General features: G+C 35.4%; 1 protein-coding gene and 1 pseudogene across 1 annotated transcript; one reads left to right on the top strand and one right to left on the bottom strand.

Moving 5' to 3' along the window:
* Positions 1 to 2,909: 2,909 nt before the first annotated feature.
* LOC146913499 (70 kDa peptidyl-prolyl isomerase pseudogene) lies at positions 2,910 to 3,383 on the top strand (annotated as a pseudogene).
* A 2,775-nt stretch (positions 3,384 to 6,158) lies between these two features.
* Positions 6,159 to 6,659, bottom strand: LOC146913498 (S-protein homolog 29-like). The gene has a single exon (XM_085720937.1). It carries the CDS (start codon positions 6,657 to 6,659, stop codon positions 6,159 to 6,161), a length of 501 nt encoding a protein of 166 aa, XP_085577063.1.
* Positions 6,660 to 17,526: the final 10,867 nt, after the last annotated feature.

Here is a 17,526-nt window from a genome sequence, read left to right as displayed (position 1 = left end):
CTTAGATTAATTCCTGAATCAGCAGCAGCGTTCTTCTTTCCTAAGGTATTCTCCTCTTCTCTTGACTTTTCTCTTCTCTTCTCTTCTTTCTTGTTCTCCTCTTTTCCAAAAAGCGGTTTAGGGTAAACTCTTTCCAAGCTAAGCTTCTCTATTTATAATACTAAAATATTCTTCCCAAATCTATTTAGGCCCAACAACTTATTCTTCTTTCTATTCTAACCCCCAATTCCACTCACACTAATAATCCTCATAATCTTATTTATTTCTAAATTAAATATATCTCTCACAAATAACAAATATATTTCTACACCAAATAACAAATATATCTCTAACAAATAACAAATATATTTCTACACCAAATAACAAATATACCTCTAACAAATAACAAATACCAACATATAACATAACAAAATACCACTCATCAAAATAAATTGACTAAATCATAAAAAGAAATTTAATCTCAAAACTACCTCCAAATCTACTTACTCTAATATTTCTCATATTCTTATAAATAATAGAATAATGCCACTTAATAAAATACCAACACCTCACATATTTAAATAAATCACATAAATAGACTCTAACTTAATAAAAATAATTAAATAAAAAGGAGGGCGTTACAATCACTCCCTTTACATACTCCTCCTACCAGCCTTCCCCAACCTGTCCCTACACCAGTTTCATCATCCTCACAATCCCTATCCCCTTCTTCTCCCGCTGATATTGTTACTACATCAGCTACACAACAATCTGCCTCTCCCCAGTCAGTCTCTATATCCTCTCCTCCTTCTTCTGTTAACACTCATCCTATGAAAACCAGATCCAAATCTGGCATTGCTTTGCCTCGTGTCCACCCCACCCTTTTGTTGACACACTCTGAACCTAAGAATGTTAAACAAGCTTTGGCTAATCCTCAATGGAAGGCTGCTATGCAGGAAGAGTTCACTGCTCTTCAGAAAAATCACACTTGGTCGCTTGTATCTCTGCCACCTAACAGAAAAGCTATTGGCTGTAAGTGGGTGTTTAGAGTAAAAGAGAATTCTGATGGCACTATAAATAGATACAAGGCACGTTTAGTTGCTAAAGGCTTTCACCAGATTCATGGGTTTGATTTTACTGAGACATTCTCTCATGTGGTTAAGCCTATTACCATCAGATTAATTCTCACTCTTGCTGTCTCATATAAGTGGCCTATTCAACAGCTGGATATCAATAATGCCTTCTTAAATGGTGTTCTTGAGGAAGAGGTCTATATGGAACAACCTCAGGGTTTTAAAAGTGGTGATTCTCACTTGGTTTGCAAGCTTCATAAGGTTTTGTATGGCCTCAAGCAAGCCCCTAGGCAGTGGTTTGACCGGTTAAATACCACACTCACTCAATTTGGTTTTCAAGCAAGCAAGTGTGATCCTTCTCTCTTTACATATGCAAAACAAAAACAAGTTGTTTACCTTCTTGTGTATGTTGATAATATAATCATCACATGGAGTTCTTCCTCTCTTATAACATCTCTGATATCTCAGTTGCATGCTGTTTTTAGCTTAAAGCAACTTGGCCAATTACACTATTTTCTTGGTATAGAGGTTCAGCACCTCTCTGATCACATACTTTTGCTCACTCAAACCAAGTATATTAAGGATCTTTTATCTAAAACTAATATGCTTGCTTGCAATTCTATTACCACTCCTATGATGTCAAGTTGTAAACTGTCTAAACTTCAGATACTTTTCATGATGTTTCACTCAATAGATCTGTTGTTGGGTCCCTGCAATATGCTACTATTACAAGGCCAGAAATTGCTTATGCTGTTAATAAAGTGTGTCAATTCATGTCCCACCCTCTTGAATCTCATTGGGTTGCTGTCAAGAGAATTCTTAGGTACCTTAAAGGTACTCTTCACTATGGTCTGAAGCTGTTTCCTGCTCCAACTCATAAGCCTCTATCTCTGCAAGTGTTTTGTGATGCTGACTGGGCAGCAGATCCTGATGATAGAAGGTCAACCTCTGGTGCTGCTATATTTTTTGGACCTAATGTTATCTCTTGGTGGTCTAGGAAACAACCTGTTGTTGCAAGGTCCAGCACAGAGGCAGAATATAAGGCATTAGCTCAGGCTACTGCTGATGCCCTTTGGGTTCAGACACTATTGAAGGAACTCACTGTCCCCTTCTCTTCTCCAGTAATTTTCTGTGATAATCAGTCAGCAGTACTTTTAGCTCATAACCCTATTCTACACTCTAGAACAAAGCACATGGAGATTGACTTGTTTTTTGTTAGGGAAAAGGTTATGGCTAAGCAACTGTCTGTTATTCATATTCCTGGGACTGATCAGTGGGCAGATATCCTTACAAAACCAGTATCTACAGCAAAATTTCTTCTTATGCGCTCCAAACTCAATGTTTCTGAAGCTCCACCTTGAGTTTGAGGGGGGTGTATAAGTGTATAAGATAGGTTAGCCTTGAGTAGCTTGTATCTAGGGTTAATCTTGTAATAGAGCCAGCTATTCACAGCTGGCATCTGTACTGGCATGTGCCAGTTTAGATTCAGGTTAACCTGCTATAGCAGGTAACCTCTCAGGCTCATATATAAAGCCCATTGTAACTGTTCCTAATTCATTCAATGAAAAACAAAGTTTGAGATTCAGAAGTTAGTTACAATGCTCTCAGTTTCTCTATAGTTTAACATGGTATCAGAGCTAAGATGAAAGTACCTTTTTCTAAGACTGTCCTCAAGGTAGGAGAAGGATATGAGCTTCCAAATAAGGGAGCTGTTGTCAAAGTGAAACTAACTGGTAAGCTGCAAGATGACAGTACTGTATTTTTTACCAAAGGACATGGTGGTGATGATGATCAAGCGGAGCCATTTGAATTTAAAACAAATGAGAAGCAAGTGGCAAAGGGGCTTGATAAAGCGTAATGACCATGAAGAAGGGTGAGGTAGCTCGGTTGACTATTGGGCCTAAATATGCTTTTGGTTCTCAGCCTAAATCGGCCTTGGTTCCTCCTAATTCAACCGTGCTTTATGAGGTTGAGCTAGTATCATTCGTAAAGGGTAAGGAGCTGATCTCGGACATGAACAATAAAGAGAAGATAGAAGCTGCTCTTAAGAAGAAAGAAAAAGGGGAATCATTGCGCCGACGTCGTGAATTTGCAAGAGCTTCTAAAAGATTTGAGAAGGCTCTAAAGTTCATAGAGAATGATATTTCCTTCAGTGATGAGGAGAAGAGATATGTCAAGGACTTGAAGGTTTATATTGATTTGGGAATTGATAGATGCAATAGGGCATTAAATGAGAATGATGAACGAAAAAATCAAATTTGTGAGATGCTGAAGAAGCGGATGTCGTGCGTTCATTGCAGGGGTAATTCTATGGGGATACATATGATGTAGTACATTCTCGCTTCAATGCAATACATTGTCAAGTTCTAGACGGTGCATATGATGTCAAGTTGAAGTCAAAGCTATTCGGATTTTGACGGAGAGGTCTCCTCTTCTTAATCTTGGATTTGTAGTGTAAGCCAATTTTATTTTCTCCATGTTAAAGCTTAATTACATGCTTATACTATACCCATTGTTTATTGTGTAAGTGCTTATGTATAATCTATTTCTATAACAAAATATAAAATGAAGTCAAAATATTCTCAAATAAAGTGCAAGTCATTTTCATATGCTATCACATTCAGAGAAAGCTTATAGTAATAAGTTCGAAACAACTAGTTGACAGTCATAAGTTGTTTCTGTAAGTTTTTCAAATAATCTCACAAGTCTTTCAATTATGTTTGTAGATAAACTTATTTTTAAGTTTGTTGGTGATTCGATTATAATGAACTTTGTTACAATATTTTTTATTTTTTTTTTGTAATGGGTAGAGTCTGTAGTTTGTATATAAGCTGATGTATCTCTTATATAGATAGCAGAGTGATATTTCAAAGAATTATTGATCGAGGGAGGAAGAAAATTGTACATGGGAGGGGGGGGTTTTATGATCATGTACGTTGTTTTCATAAGTACTTCTAAACAGTCTCATCGTGCTTATGCTAGTGTATAAACTCAAATAACGCAAGCAAACGTGCCCATCTTTAGTTAGTTTAGCCTTATTGTGAAGTCAATGGATGATTTAGTTATAACCTCTGAAGAACTGCACTTCTAGTTGAAGGCGTGCCACGTGTTCGACATTGATATGATACTGACACATTAATGATTACATTCAATTTATTAATTTTCTTAAATTATTATCGGCGTTGACGTCGTAGTGTCATGTCTAGTGTTCAGTAAATTTTCTGCAATTAATTATTTTTCTCCCTAATAGGATCCTGAATTTTTATGGTTCAAGAGGATCGTATGCAATGTGTTCCGGAAAGGGATGTAGCCGAGCTGTTGCACTCCGGTCTTTTAAACCTCAAGATATTAATGGGAACCTCGAAGGTTTGGACGATTCAAAACTCGCATTTTTAGATAAGTATCCAAAATTTCACTTGACACTTAACCATTGTTTCCTAGCATTTTCTCCACTGAAATATTTTTGCATTAATATTTTAACCTTGAGCAACCCAAAATTTCTTTACAAAGAAATGTGATTTGGTATGATTCCTTTTTCGTGACAAACAATATGTGGACTATGATCTTTGTTATCCCCTTTATTATGAAAAGAATGCTTTTTATATGGCATTTTTAAGGGCTTATCAAAATATTTATCTTTGATAAAGAACTCTTTCAAAAAAAAAAAAAACTTTGATAACGAATTCATTTTTGGCTTTGAAGCATGTTGTAATTTGAAATTAAGAGATGAAATTTCCTCATACAAAATTAGGACAATGAGTGTTTTTTATTTGGGAACAAATAAATATTTCTTACTCTCCGAATCAATTTAGATGTATAAATATATAAAAAAAATAATTACAATTACTCTACTATTGGAAGTGTATTCTTGAACATATTATGTCGTAGGAGGAGTAAGTTGTCCGCTTCTTATTTTATTTTATTTTGGTAGATAGTCAGAGTGACAATAACTACTTGAAAACTCATAAACTTCGATTCTTATGTTCAGTTGTTCAATACATTTAATTTCAGTGACTAGTGATACACTTGAAAGAAAGATTGAAAGACTATCGATTTAGTTGACAAAAAATTATTACTTTAAGGCAAAAGTTTTATTAATTAAATTGACATTATTGGTCATTTTCAATTTATGCTCAACTGAAATTTAAACGAGTACCGTGAAATTATAAGGCTAAACTCTTAGGGTCCGTTTGATGGTCAGGATATGATAGAGATAGGATATGATATGAAATTGGATAAAGACAGGATATGATATAGAGAGGATAAATACTTATCATATCATGTGTTTGATACACATATGATAATAAACATGATAACATTTTTATTATAATTAAATGACAAAAATACCATTATAATCAATTTCCCTTAAATACAATTAAATTGATATTAATTATATATAATTTCCTTTATTAATCATCTTCTTCCTTGGTCAGCTACAATACTTCGTCCATTACCAACCGTTTTTGTAAATTACAAGAGTAAATGGGAAAGCAACATTGCACACCTTATAACTACAACCAACAATCAATTAAAACTTCCACCTGCATATGTTAGACAATTGATAAAAAATAAACTCAAAATTTTCTTATTAATCGAACACCTATTTACATCTTAAAAGAATTTGTTTCAATTTTTTTTTTACGTTAACAAAAGAAAAATTATTTTCAATTTGACTTCAATGCAATATATATAACCAAAAAGGAGGGAAAATTGAGAATTAAGCATGCTGAGGAAAAAAGGATTGTACCGATGAATTGGGATTATATCCGTAACACATGGAAGAAATGGTGTTGAAGAGTTATGGAAGAAGAGGTAGAGAAACAGAGAGAAGAGACGATGGGGAGAGAGAGGGGAGTGGGGGTGAGGGCAAAATAAAGATTTTAGTTGTTACTTTTGATAGGATAATTCTAACCCAGCTTAAACTTAGGATATAAATTACAAAGAAGTGATAGGATAGGATAAATAAATAAATGGAATAAATTATCATATCCTATCGGTGCATCAAACAAAAGATTACAACAGGATATGATATACTTATCATATCCTGGCTCTCCATCCTGACCATCAAACGCACCCTTATAACTAATACATATTGAAATATATAATTTAAAATGTTGGAGGGTGGGCATGTCCAATTTCTTCCAACCCTTTCTTCTGCATCCACTTTGAAGTGTTATATTCATCGATTAACTCAACATCTTTCCAAAAACCACACTTATGATCGTTCAAACAACCTCCACTTACATTTATATGCCATGTACAATCATTGCAATTGTCATGTTTGTAGTCGTAAACGTCAAGATAATGACGATAGGGGTTTTCAGGCCATGTAAAACCGCAGAAAAATAATGTATTTCTTGTAAGAAACTTTGGCTTGAATGAAAACACATAACTTCCTCCAAACAATAGTGTATGAAATCCAAGATCGTCATCTTGGGATTTGCAATGAACAGTAATGGTTTTGAGATCTGGGGCGATTACTTCATTGATAATAGTAACTGTTACCCTACCAAAAGGATTATAAGCTATAGTTTCTCTAACCTTACATGAGAGTAGTATAGTTAGAAGAATAGAAAATTTTAAGGTCATTGAATTTTGAGCTGCCATTGTTGTATGCACAATGCCTATAAACCCTACAACAATCTTAATTTATAGAACATTAAACAAGTCAACAATGTGCCTCCAACAAAGGAAATTATTTGCAAATTTAAAGACCTGGTTGACCTGTTAATTAGTCAATTATGAAATTAGCTTAATTTTGGTCAGCAAATTCAAAGGGTAATACACGTGGCATGAAAAGAGGGATTTGTTCATTGACTTTTCTCATTTTGGACAGCAAGAATAAATTGACTTAATTTTGAGCAAAAACATTTGAATTATTTCCCAATTTGTGATATTGCTAGACATGGCCATTAAAGCATGTGATTGTGGGAGGAAGAGTGAGTTGTTTGAAATTGAATGAGAAAAGCATGCGATCCAATTAATTATCTAATCAACTTTAGATTTATTAAATATTCATTATCTTGTATAAAATTGATGGATTGACTAAAATTATAGACATTTTATTTTGAATGAACAAATCTTTTATTATTTTTTAATTTAAATTGTTCTTGATCGTTTGATTTTTGTTAAGCGTGTCATAACCATTGGATAATGTTAGTGACCAACACGTTGGCCTAATCATATTGTTCAAATGTCGTAAAATAAAGTTATAGTCAGGGGCGTTTCTACCGCCCAGATAGCCTGGGCACATGCCTGGGCTCAACCGATACTTTCTTCGTATCTCTACAAGAATTTTGCAAGAAATTTGACTTATAGTGACAGCCAAAATCCGTCACTATAGGACAAGTTTTCGTAGCTAAATCTGTCTATCATTGCTAAATGGTTGTCACTACATGTTTTCCACATTTACCTATGGAAAAAACGTAGGTAATTCTAAGGAGACCATTTTAAAATACATTATGGACCTCTACCTACGGTTCGGCTGTCACTAAAACTTATCATTGTTTTTTTTTTCTTTTTATATTTTCTATTTTACTATAAATTCTAAAGATGAGTAATTCATAAAATTACCACTAAAATTAATTTAATCAATATAATAAAATATTATAATCAGTATCATTGGAATTTGAAATCGATTACTATAATCAACGATGTCTGGTTCAATGACTTGATGATATGTTTCATCGAGAGGGAGATAATCAAGTCACTTGATGATGTTGATATTATTCAAACATTCATTGCAAAGAGGTCTCGGAAATGGCATTTACCTCCTAATTTTATTTAGCACACTATTGACAAGTTATGTTTCATCTCTCTTATTTCAAATTGTACTTTTATCGACAAAATAACGAGCCTCTTTTATTTCGATTTATGACTATTTATATATTATGTCGCATGTGAATTTGCGGTTAAAACTTTGCCCAGGCTCGATAAGATAGCTCCGACACTGGTTATAGTCTTTTTAACACGACCTAGTCGTTTTAACCTATTTTCTTAAGTCAAGTCAAATAAATCATTGCCAAATGCATTCCTCCAATTTACAGATCCTAGTTACAGTTGATATTGTTTTGTAGAAATTTCACGATCTTTGTTGAGACAAATTTATATAAATATTATTACTTGATGACAATTTAGTACACGTGCTATATCCTTCATCAATGCTCACTTACTATATTACTATATACTTGACAAGTCAGTTTAATCAAAGAGTGGAAAGATACATGAGATACTTTATTTGGAGTGCAAAGTTAAATACTACAAAACTTGACATTGTTTCATGGAACAAATTTTGTTATCACATATAGCTTAAGGTGGCCATCGAATTATATCTATATATTCTTAATGAAACTTTGTTGGGAAATGATAGAGTCCAACACTCAATGGTCTGACATCAAACATTGTTGAATCTTGTTTGATACTTGGTGGTGGGAAGAAGACCAATTTTTTTTTTTTTTGAAACAACAAGACCAATTTTTTTAATCATAACTGGAGTTGAACTCCTCTTATCCATCTGACGAATATCACATATCACATTCACAAAATTTCGAATTCTAATGTTTGTAATTATCTTATTGGATGACGATGGCATATTCCAATGAATTGAAACATGCTTACCCTCGATCAAGTAGTCTTCCTCTTGATGTTAGGAAAGACAAATTTATTTGGTTGCACTCTTCTGATGGTAACTTGTTCCTCAAGGAAGCTTGCATTTTCCACAGACAAATCCTTGCTAATTTGGATGCTCATTAATTCATAATAAAATTCCAATAGATGGTTATCTCATGTTAACAAGATTGCTAAACTCCCTCAATACATTCCTTCTACAATAAGGAATCTGAATCTTCTCACTTATTTATCAAGTGCCCATTTGCTTTATGCTTTTGGATTTGGCTTTTTCAATGACTAACACCAATCTAAATTTCAATTAAATCCTTTATATTATGGAGATTGGTAACAAAAGTTGGAGTAATCAATGCAGATTGGTGACCATTGTGTGTTCTCATTTTTCCCCTTTTCTCCTACAGCCCTTATTGAGAAAGTAAAAACTGTAACAGAAAAGAGAGAGAAAAAAGAAATATTGAAGAAAATGGAGAATATTATTGAATTGAATTGTGAAGACAATGCTTACAGTTATTTATAGCTCAACTACATGAGTACCATACTAAGCTAGCATGTACATCACACATATGATTGTACCCTAAGCTCTAACTAACTTGTAGTTTGTTACAGTTGTGAAAACTAGCCTAGGGTTTAGTTAGCTTGCGCTGCAAGTAACTGTTGTGTAGTGTGTTCCTCTTCCTTATCTTTGATCATCTGTGTTTCTATACTTTCCATGTTATTCTTCAATATCCTCCCACAAGCTGGAGCATGATAGATATTGATCATGCCAAGCTTGGAAACAAAAGAGTGAAACTTTGGAGGTGGCAAAGGTTTGGTGAGGAAATCTGCAAGCTGTTCTTCAGTAGGTATAGGAAGCAACCTGAGTATCCCTTTTTGCACCTTTTCTCTGACAAGATGGCAGTCTATTTCCAAATGTTTAGTCCTCTCATGAAACACTGGATTGGAGACTATATGAATTGCACTCTGACTGTCACAATATAACACAGGTTGTTTGGTACAAGTGATTTGTAAATCCTTCAAAAGATAGAGAAGCCACTGTAATTCACATGTCCCAGTGGAAAGTGCTCTATACTCTGCCTCTGAAGATGACCTGGAAACAGTTGCCTGTTTCTTTGCACGCCATGAAATCAAGGATGAACCCAAGAAGAAACAGAAGCCTGTTGTTGATCTTCTAGAGTCAATACACCCAGCCCAGTCAGCATCAACATAACCAAGGATTTGTAGTTCAGATTGTCTAGGAAAGAATAATCCAAGTCCAGGATTTTGTTTTAAATATCTGATGACTCTACAAGCAGCTTTGTAGTGTGAAACAGTGGGAGCATGCAAAAACTGACTCAGTTGTTGGGTTGCTAGTGTGATATCTGGTCTGGTACTGTTAAGGTAAAGGAGTCTTCCAATGAGTCTCCTGTAACAAGACACATCAGCAAAAGGTTTGCTATTGTCTTGGTGCAATTTGATTGAGGTGTCCAAAGGTGTGGTAGCAGGTTTAGAAGCTAGAAGACCAGAAGAATCCAATAGATCAAGACAGTATTTCCTTTGTGAAATAGAGATTCCCTTTTTGGAGTGAGCAACCTCTAAACCTAAGAAATACTTTAGAGTTCCCAAATCTTTGATCTTGAAATGAGTGTCAAGTATGGTTTTGATTCTAGTGAATTCTGTGATAGATGAACCAGCAAGAATGATGTCATCTACATAAACTAACAAAGCAGTAAAATCAGAACCCTGCTGAAGAGTGAAGAGGGAGTAATCTGATGGTGACTGTGTGTAACCTTCTGCTATCAACAAAGAGGTCAGCTTCTCATACCACTTCCTACTTGCTTGCTTCAAACCATAGAGACTCTTATGTAGCTTACAAACCTTATTTGGTTCACTAGAGACACCTTCAGGTATGGTCATGTAAACATGCTCTTGTAAGTCTCCATGTAGAAAAGCATTGTTTACATCTAATTGATGTAAATTCCAGTTCTTTATTGAAGCTATGGCAAGTAAAATTCTCACTGTGGTAAGTTTTGCTACTGGGGAGAAAGTGTCAAAAAAATCAATACCTTCAACTTGATTGTACCCCTTGGCCACCAATCTGGCTTTGTATCTTTCTACACTGCCATCTGCTTTGTGTTTGACTTTGTAAACCCACTTGCTACCAATAGGCTTCACATTGTTGGGAAGATCAACAATGGACCATGTTCCATTCTTAGCTAATGCATCTAGTTCAGATTCCATAGCTTTTAACCAACATTCAGACTGACAAGCTTCTTTGTAGGTTTTTGGCTCAGTACATTGAGTGACAGACATGGAAAAAGACTTATGTGATGGTGATAAATGTGCATAAGAGTGAAAGGATGCAATAGGGTAAAGAATACCTGAAGATTTTGGTGATGGTGCAGAAGAAGTTGATGAATTACATACATAATCTGCCAGATAAGCAGGTGTCTTCCTAATTCTAGTATTTGTTGGTGATGATGATGAAGGGGCATGTTTAGGGTCAGGGATGGATTGAGTATCATCATCTATGTTTAGTGGTGTTTGTGTAGGAGAAGTATGGAGAGAATTTTGGTCAGAAGAGGTAAGATTATCATGAATAGAAGGATTAAGATTTTGGTTTTGATTTGAAGATGTAGGAGAAGTATTAGGATAGTACTTCCATAAAGATGGTGAAGAAACAGGTTGATAAGGGAAAATATTTTCATGATGTGTAATATTTCTGGAAACAAAAATTTCCTTATTGTGAATGTCAAGTAAAACTACTCCTTTCATGCCATGTTTATATCCCAAAAAAACACATTTTCTTGCTCTAGAAGCAAGTTTATTTCTGTTTGCTTGTAAAGTGGAAGAAAAAACCAAAGAACCAAAAACTTTCAATTGATTTAGGTCAGGTGACTGTTTATGTAAAAGAAAATAAGGAGTGTTATTGTCAATTATAGGACTGGTCACTCTATTCATGATGAAAACAGCATGAATAGCAGCATAAGACCAAAAATGTTTTGGAAGATTTGATTGAAAAAGTAAAGCCCTCACTATGTTTAAAATGTGTTGATGCTTCCTCTCCATTCTAGCATTTTGATGAGGAGTCTCCACACAACTTCTTTGATGTAAAATTCCTTTAGAGGAGTAAAATTTTGGCATGAGAAATTCAGGGCCATTATCACTTCTTATGATTTTAACTTGACAGGAAAACTGATTTTCAATGAGAGTAATAAAATCAATAACATGTTGTCTAGTTTCAGCTTTTGTTTTCATCAAAGTTAACCAGGTATATCTACTAAAATCATCTACTGCAGTAAGAAAATATGAGTGACCATGTATGGATTTAACAGAAATGGGACCCCAAATATCAAAGTGTATTAGCTCAAAAGGCTGTTTAGCTTTATTACAACTGGGAATAAAAGGGAGTTTTCTATGCTTAGCAAAATGGCATACATCACAAGTAGCTTTGCTATCAACATTTACAAAGGGAAATTTAGAATGTAAAGCATTCATTCTAGAAAAAGAAAGGTGACCTAGTCTGAAATGCCACAGGGCACTATCATGTAAAGTAGTGAAAGGTTTATCAATGGTACTTGAACTGCAAACAACCTTATCTGGTAGAGTCAAGTAGTATAATTCATCCCTCCTTTCACCAGAACCAATCATCTTCTGAGTATTCTTTTCCTGAATAACACATGTGGAACCATCAAAAATAACAATGCAATTTAGTGAATCAGATATCTTTGACACAGACAACAAATTAAACTGAAATTCAGGAACATAGAGCACATGTTTAATGGAAAAATCTGAACTAAACTTAATGGTTCCAGCATGTTTAACTATTGCATAGTGGCCAGTAGGCAGTTTTATATGCATGGGAGTGATTTCATTGTAAGAATGAAACCATTGAACATTTCCACAAATATGATCACTAGCTCCTGAATCAATGATCCAGGAGTTCAGAGCAAAACTATGACAAGTTAAGGAAAAAATGGAACTAGTACTGTGCTTACCATTTGATGTATGACCAGATGGCATGGAAAAAACCTGATTCGCAGAAGCTTGTGCAGGCACTGAATCTTGTTTAGAAGATGAAACCTGAAGTAAACTCATTAACCTCTCATACTGCTCAGGTGTAATAGATGTAGAAGCAACTCTCCCAGTCTCATCAGGAGTGGAACCTTCAGTCTCTAAGGATGCAACATGATTAGCATACGAAGAATGAAGGTGAGAAAAACACAAGAAGGGGGGTTGAATTGTGTTTTGAAAAATTCTTCGTTTCTCCTAAAAACTGAACACACTGATCAGAAGCTAGGTGAGACAGCTTCTGAAGTGATAATCAGAATCTAAATGCAGCGGAATAAAACAGAGAGAGAGAAGAAGAACGACACAAAGCAATTATACTGGTTCCTTCCACAATCCGGAAGTAGTCCAGTCCCCCTTGCACTTCCAAGGAGATTTCACTATGAGTAATATCTGATTACAAATGCTCAAGCACACAAGCAAGAGACTTCCAATGCTCAAGCACACAAGCAAGAGACTTCCTTTGCTCAAGAACACAATCAAGAGACTTCCTGCTCAAGCACAACTGCAAGAGACTTCCTAACTAAACAAAATTACACAGAAAATTGTTTAAGGTTGAACACTTGATATACAATCAGAGGTGCTCACAATACAAATCAGATACAGACTCAATGGACTTAAGAATTTCTAAGATATGACTTTGAGACACAGAAATTCTAAGTGAATGCAGAACAATTTCAGCAGAGGTTTGGTACTTGTGAAAATCTTATGAGTCTTTCGTTCAGCGTTCTTGCATTACCAAATCTCTAGGTCTTCACTCCTTTATATAGAGGTGTGAAAGAGACGTTGTGAAATTGCCAGCACACCAAAGAGTCGTTACCCAGAAGTGTCTTACCAATGCTTCGTATGTTGGTCCATTCAACATCTTGAAGTAATGCATAAGTTCCTGCTCTTCATAGTAGCTTCTGATCCAACACTCATGGAAGGCGAGTGATTCAAAATCCACCGGATTTTCTATTTGAACCTGTAGTTCCCATTCTTCCAATTTCATGCTTCTTCCTTTGTAGTCAAATTCAGGGACCATCCGTGAAGTAGATTCTGAAACTTTTGAGCTTGATGATGCCATTTGATGATTGACGAAGATTTGAAGAAGATGAAGATTTTAGGGTTCTAAGTTTTGAGAGAATGCGCTTACTTTGCAAGAGGTTTGAGAGCAAATGTGTTTGTTGTGAGTGAGTAGTGTGTGAATTGTCAAAGTGTTAAAAGTAAAACGATTGCAATTCAAAAGACACAAACAAACATAACATTAATGACAAAATTGGGGGCGCGTGAAAAGTACTTTCAAAGCTATTAAATCATCATTGCCCTTTTAGTTATACACCAACACATACAGGCCACGTAAGAAGTTCACAGAGTAACTACCAAATTAGTGGGCCAGAAGTTACTTTAAAAAGTAACTCCTAACGTTTCCACTAATTCAACTATTCAGAAGCAATAAATCCAGCTTCTGGACTTCAGATGCTGACGTCATCAGAAGCGAGTTTTCCTCCGAACCTCAATAAAGAGCTTCTGATGGACTACTGCTTCTGAACTAACTTCAGAACCTAAAATCCTATTCAGGAGCAAGCAAACATCTAATCAGACACATAATGCATGTTCAAATTTTTCTTTATGAAATCAAATCTTTCAACAGTTAAAGGCTTAGTAAATATATCAGCCCATTGATTTTCAGTATCAATGAATTGTATATCTAAAATTCCTTTTTGAACATAATCTCTGATAAAATGGTGTTTGATTTCAATGTGCTTAGCTCTTGAATGCAAAATTGGATTTTTAGACAAACAAATAGCAGCAGTATTATCACAATAAATGGGAATACTGTTAGCAGTTATCTGATAATCTTCCAACTGATGTTTCATCCAAAGTAGTTGTGTACAACAACTTGCAGCTGAAATGTATTCTGCTTCTGCTGTAGACATAGCAATAGTTGTTTGTCTTTTGCTAGCCCAGGATATAAGATTATCACCCAGAAATTGACAATTGCCACTGGTTGACTTTCTTTCAATCCTATCACCAGCATAATCAGCATCACAGAATCCAATTAGCTTATAATCTAAGGATTTCCTATAAAGGAGTCCAAGATTAGTTGTTCCTTTCAAATACCTGAAGATTCTCTTGACAGCAGTCATATGAGATTCTCTAGGATCTGATTGGAATCTTGCACACAAGCATACACTGAATAAAATATCTGGCCTAGATGCAGTGAGGTATAACAAAGAACCAATCATACCTCTATACAGCTTCTGATCTACTTTAGCTCCTTCATCTTCTTTGCTTAAGGTGCACGTAGGGTGCATTGGAGTGTTCATCACTTTACAATCTTCAAGTTTGAACTTCTTCAGAAGCTCCTTTGTGTACTTTGATTGATGAGCATAGACTCCATCTTTGCATTGATTGATTTGAATGCCCAGGAAGAATTTCAGCTCTCCCATCATGCTCATTTCAAATTCATCCTGCATTAACTCAGAAAATTCCTTGCAAAGAGATGCATTAGTAGAACCAAATATTATATCATCAACATATATTTGCACAACAAGAATATCTTTCTCAAGGGTCCTTCTGAAGAGTGTAGTATCAACCTGTCCTCTTTTAAAATCATTTTTGATTAAGAAATTACTTAGTCTATCATACCAAGCTCTGGGAGCTTGTTTCAAGCCATATAGTGATTTCTTCAGTTTAAAAACATGGTCAGGATATTTAATATCCTCAAATCCAGGAGGTTGCTTGACATACACTTCTTCTTCTATGACACCATTTAGAAATGCACTCTTGACATCTATTTGATATAATATAATGCCATGATTAACTGCATAGGAAAGAAGTAACCTGATTGCTTCCAATCTTGCAACTGGAGCAAACGTTTCAGTGTAATCAATGCCTTCTTGTTGACTATACCCTTGTGCAACAAGCCTGGCTTTGTTTCTTGTTACTTCACCTTGCTCATTCAGCTTGTTTCTGAATACCCATTTTGTTCCAATAATGTTCTTGTGCTGAGGTTTGGGTACCAGATCCCACACATCATTTCTTTGAAATTGATTCAACTCTTCTTGCATAGCTAGGATCCATCCATCATCTGAAAGTGCTTCATCAACTGTTGTAGGTTCAGTCATTGAGATTAGTCCAATCATTGACTCTTCTTGTCTGAAATGTGATCTTGTTCTTCTTGGACTATCTTTGTTTCCAATGATTAGCTCCTCAGGATGTGAAGACTTATGTTTGAATGTGTTTCTGGGAGGATCTGCTTGATGTGAGCCATCTTGTGCTTCATCAGAAGCAGCTTCATCTTGTGCTTCTGATGTGGGTTCAACTTCTGGACTATCTTCAGATTCAGCTATCTGATCAGGTTCTGGAGTAGCTTCAGGAACCTGTATCTCTGCAGAACTTTCACCTTGCTTTGAAGTTTTATCTTCAAGCTCCTTGTCATCAAATTTAACGTGCATAGATTCTTCAACACAAAGTGTTTCTGAATTATACACTCTGTATGCCTTTGACCTTTCAGAGTAACCTAAAAAGATTCCTCTTTGGGCCTTGGCATCAAATTTCTTTAGGTAGAGCTTGTTGTTCAGAATGTAACATGTACATCCAAATTGATGAAAGTAGGAGATATTGGGTTTTCTTCCTTTAAAGAGTTCATATGCTGTTTTCTCCAAAATAGGTCTAATATAGATCCTGTTTTGAACATAGCATGTTGTATTCACTGCTTCTGCCCAAAAATGTTTTGGTAAATTGTTTTCATGAATCATGGTTCTGGCCATTTCTTGTAAAGTTCTATTCTTTCTCTCTACAACCCCATTTTGTTGTGGTGTTCTAGGAGAAGAGAACTCATGGAAAATTCCATGTTTTTCACAAAAAGCTTCAAATGGCTCATTTTCAAATTCTCCACCATGATCACTTCTGACTTTCAAAATTTTTGATTCTTTTTCAGATTGAATTTGAGTGCAGAAGCTACTGAATACATCACACGCAACATCTTTACTCTTTATGAATTTCACCCAAGTCCATCTGTTGTAATCATCAACAATGACTAATCCATATCTACTTCCATATAGGGATGCAGTACTCACTGGTCCAAATAAATCAATATGGAGTAATTCTAAAGGTCTTGAGGTTGAAACAATGTCTTTGGTTTTAAAAGATGATTTCACAATTTTCCCTCTCTGACATGCACCACAGAGTGCATCTGAATGATAGTCAATGTCTGGTAGCCCTTTCACAAGTTGTAACTTACTAAGCTTAGAGATTAACCTCCAGTTAGCATGTCCCAACCTTCTGTGCCACATCCATTTCTTATCATTCACTGATAGTAGGCAAACCACCTTCTGATCAGCCAGTTCAGAAAAATTGATTTTATAGACATTGTCAACTCTCTTTCCCTTGAACACAATGGATTTATCTTTCTTGTTGATTCCTGTACAGTTGGGTTTTTCAAAAAGCACATCATAACCATTATCACAAAATTGACTAATGCTCAAAAGGTTATGTTTAAGACCATCTACCAACCATACATTATTAATTGAGGTAGAGGAATTACCAATAGTTCCTGTACCTATGATCTTGCCTGACTGGTTGCCTCCAAATTTCACATTTCCTCCCTCTTTCATTGTTAGGCTGAGGAACATGGACTTGTCTCCTGTCATGTGTCTTGAGCAACCGCTGTCTAGGTACCATGATCTTTGCTTTGGCACTGCTCTTAGGCATACCTGCATCATTGACATTTTTAGATTTAGGTACCCATTGTTCTATGGGTCCTGGAAGGTTAGTACTTAAGGCTTTACTCTTCACTTCTTGTACCTTGTGCTGTGAG

The sequence above is a fragment of the Medicago sativa genome, chromosome 6, assembly GCF_051527215.1.
Source record: "Medicago sativa cultivar Bolivia chromosome 6, Bolivia_mono, whole genome shotgun sequence".
Classification (NCBI taxonomy): domain Eukaryota; kingdom Viridiplantae; phylum Streptophyta; class Magnoliopsida; order Fabales; family Fabaceae; genus Medicago; species Medicago sativa.
The sequence above is the reverse complement of the archived record's forward strand: the minus strand, read 5'-3'. Positions and strand labels throughout refer to the sequence as shown.

What these genes read in the sequence shown, in the direction of transcription:
- LOC146913498 (XM_085720937.1), bottom strand. Translation starts at nt 6,659, where the DNA reads ATGGCAGCTCAAAATTCAATGACCTTAAAATTTTCTATTCTTCTAACT.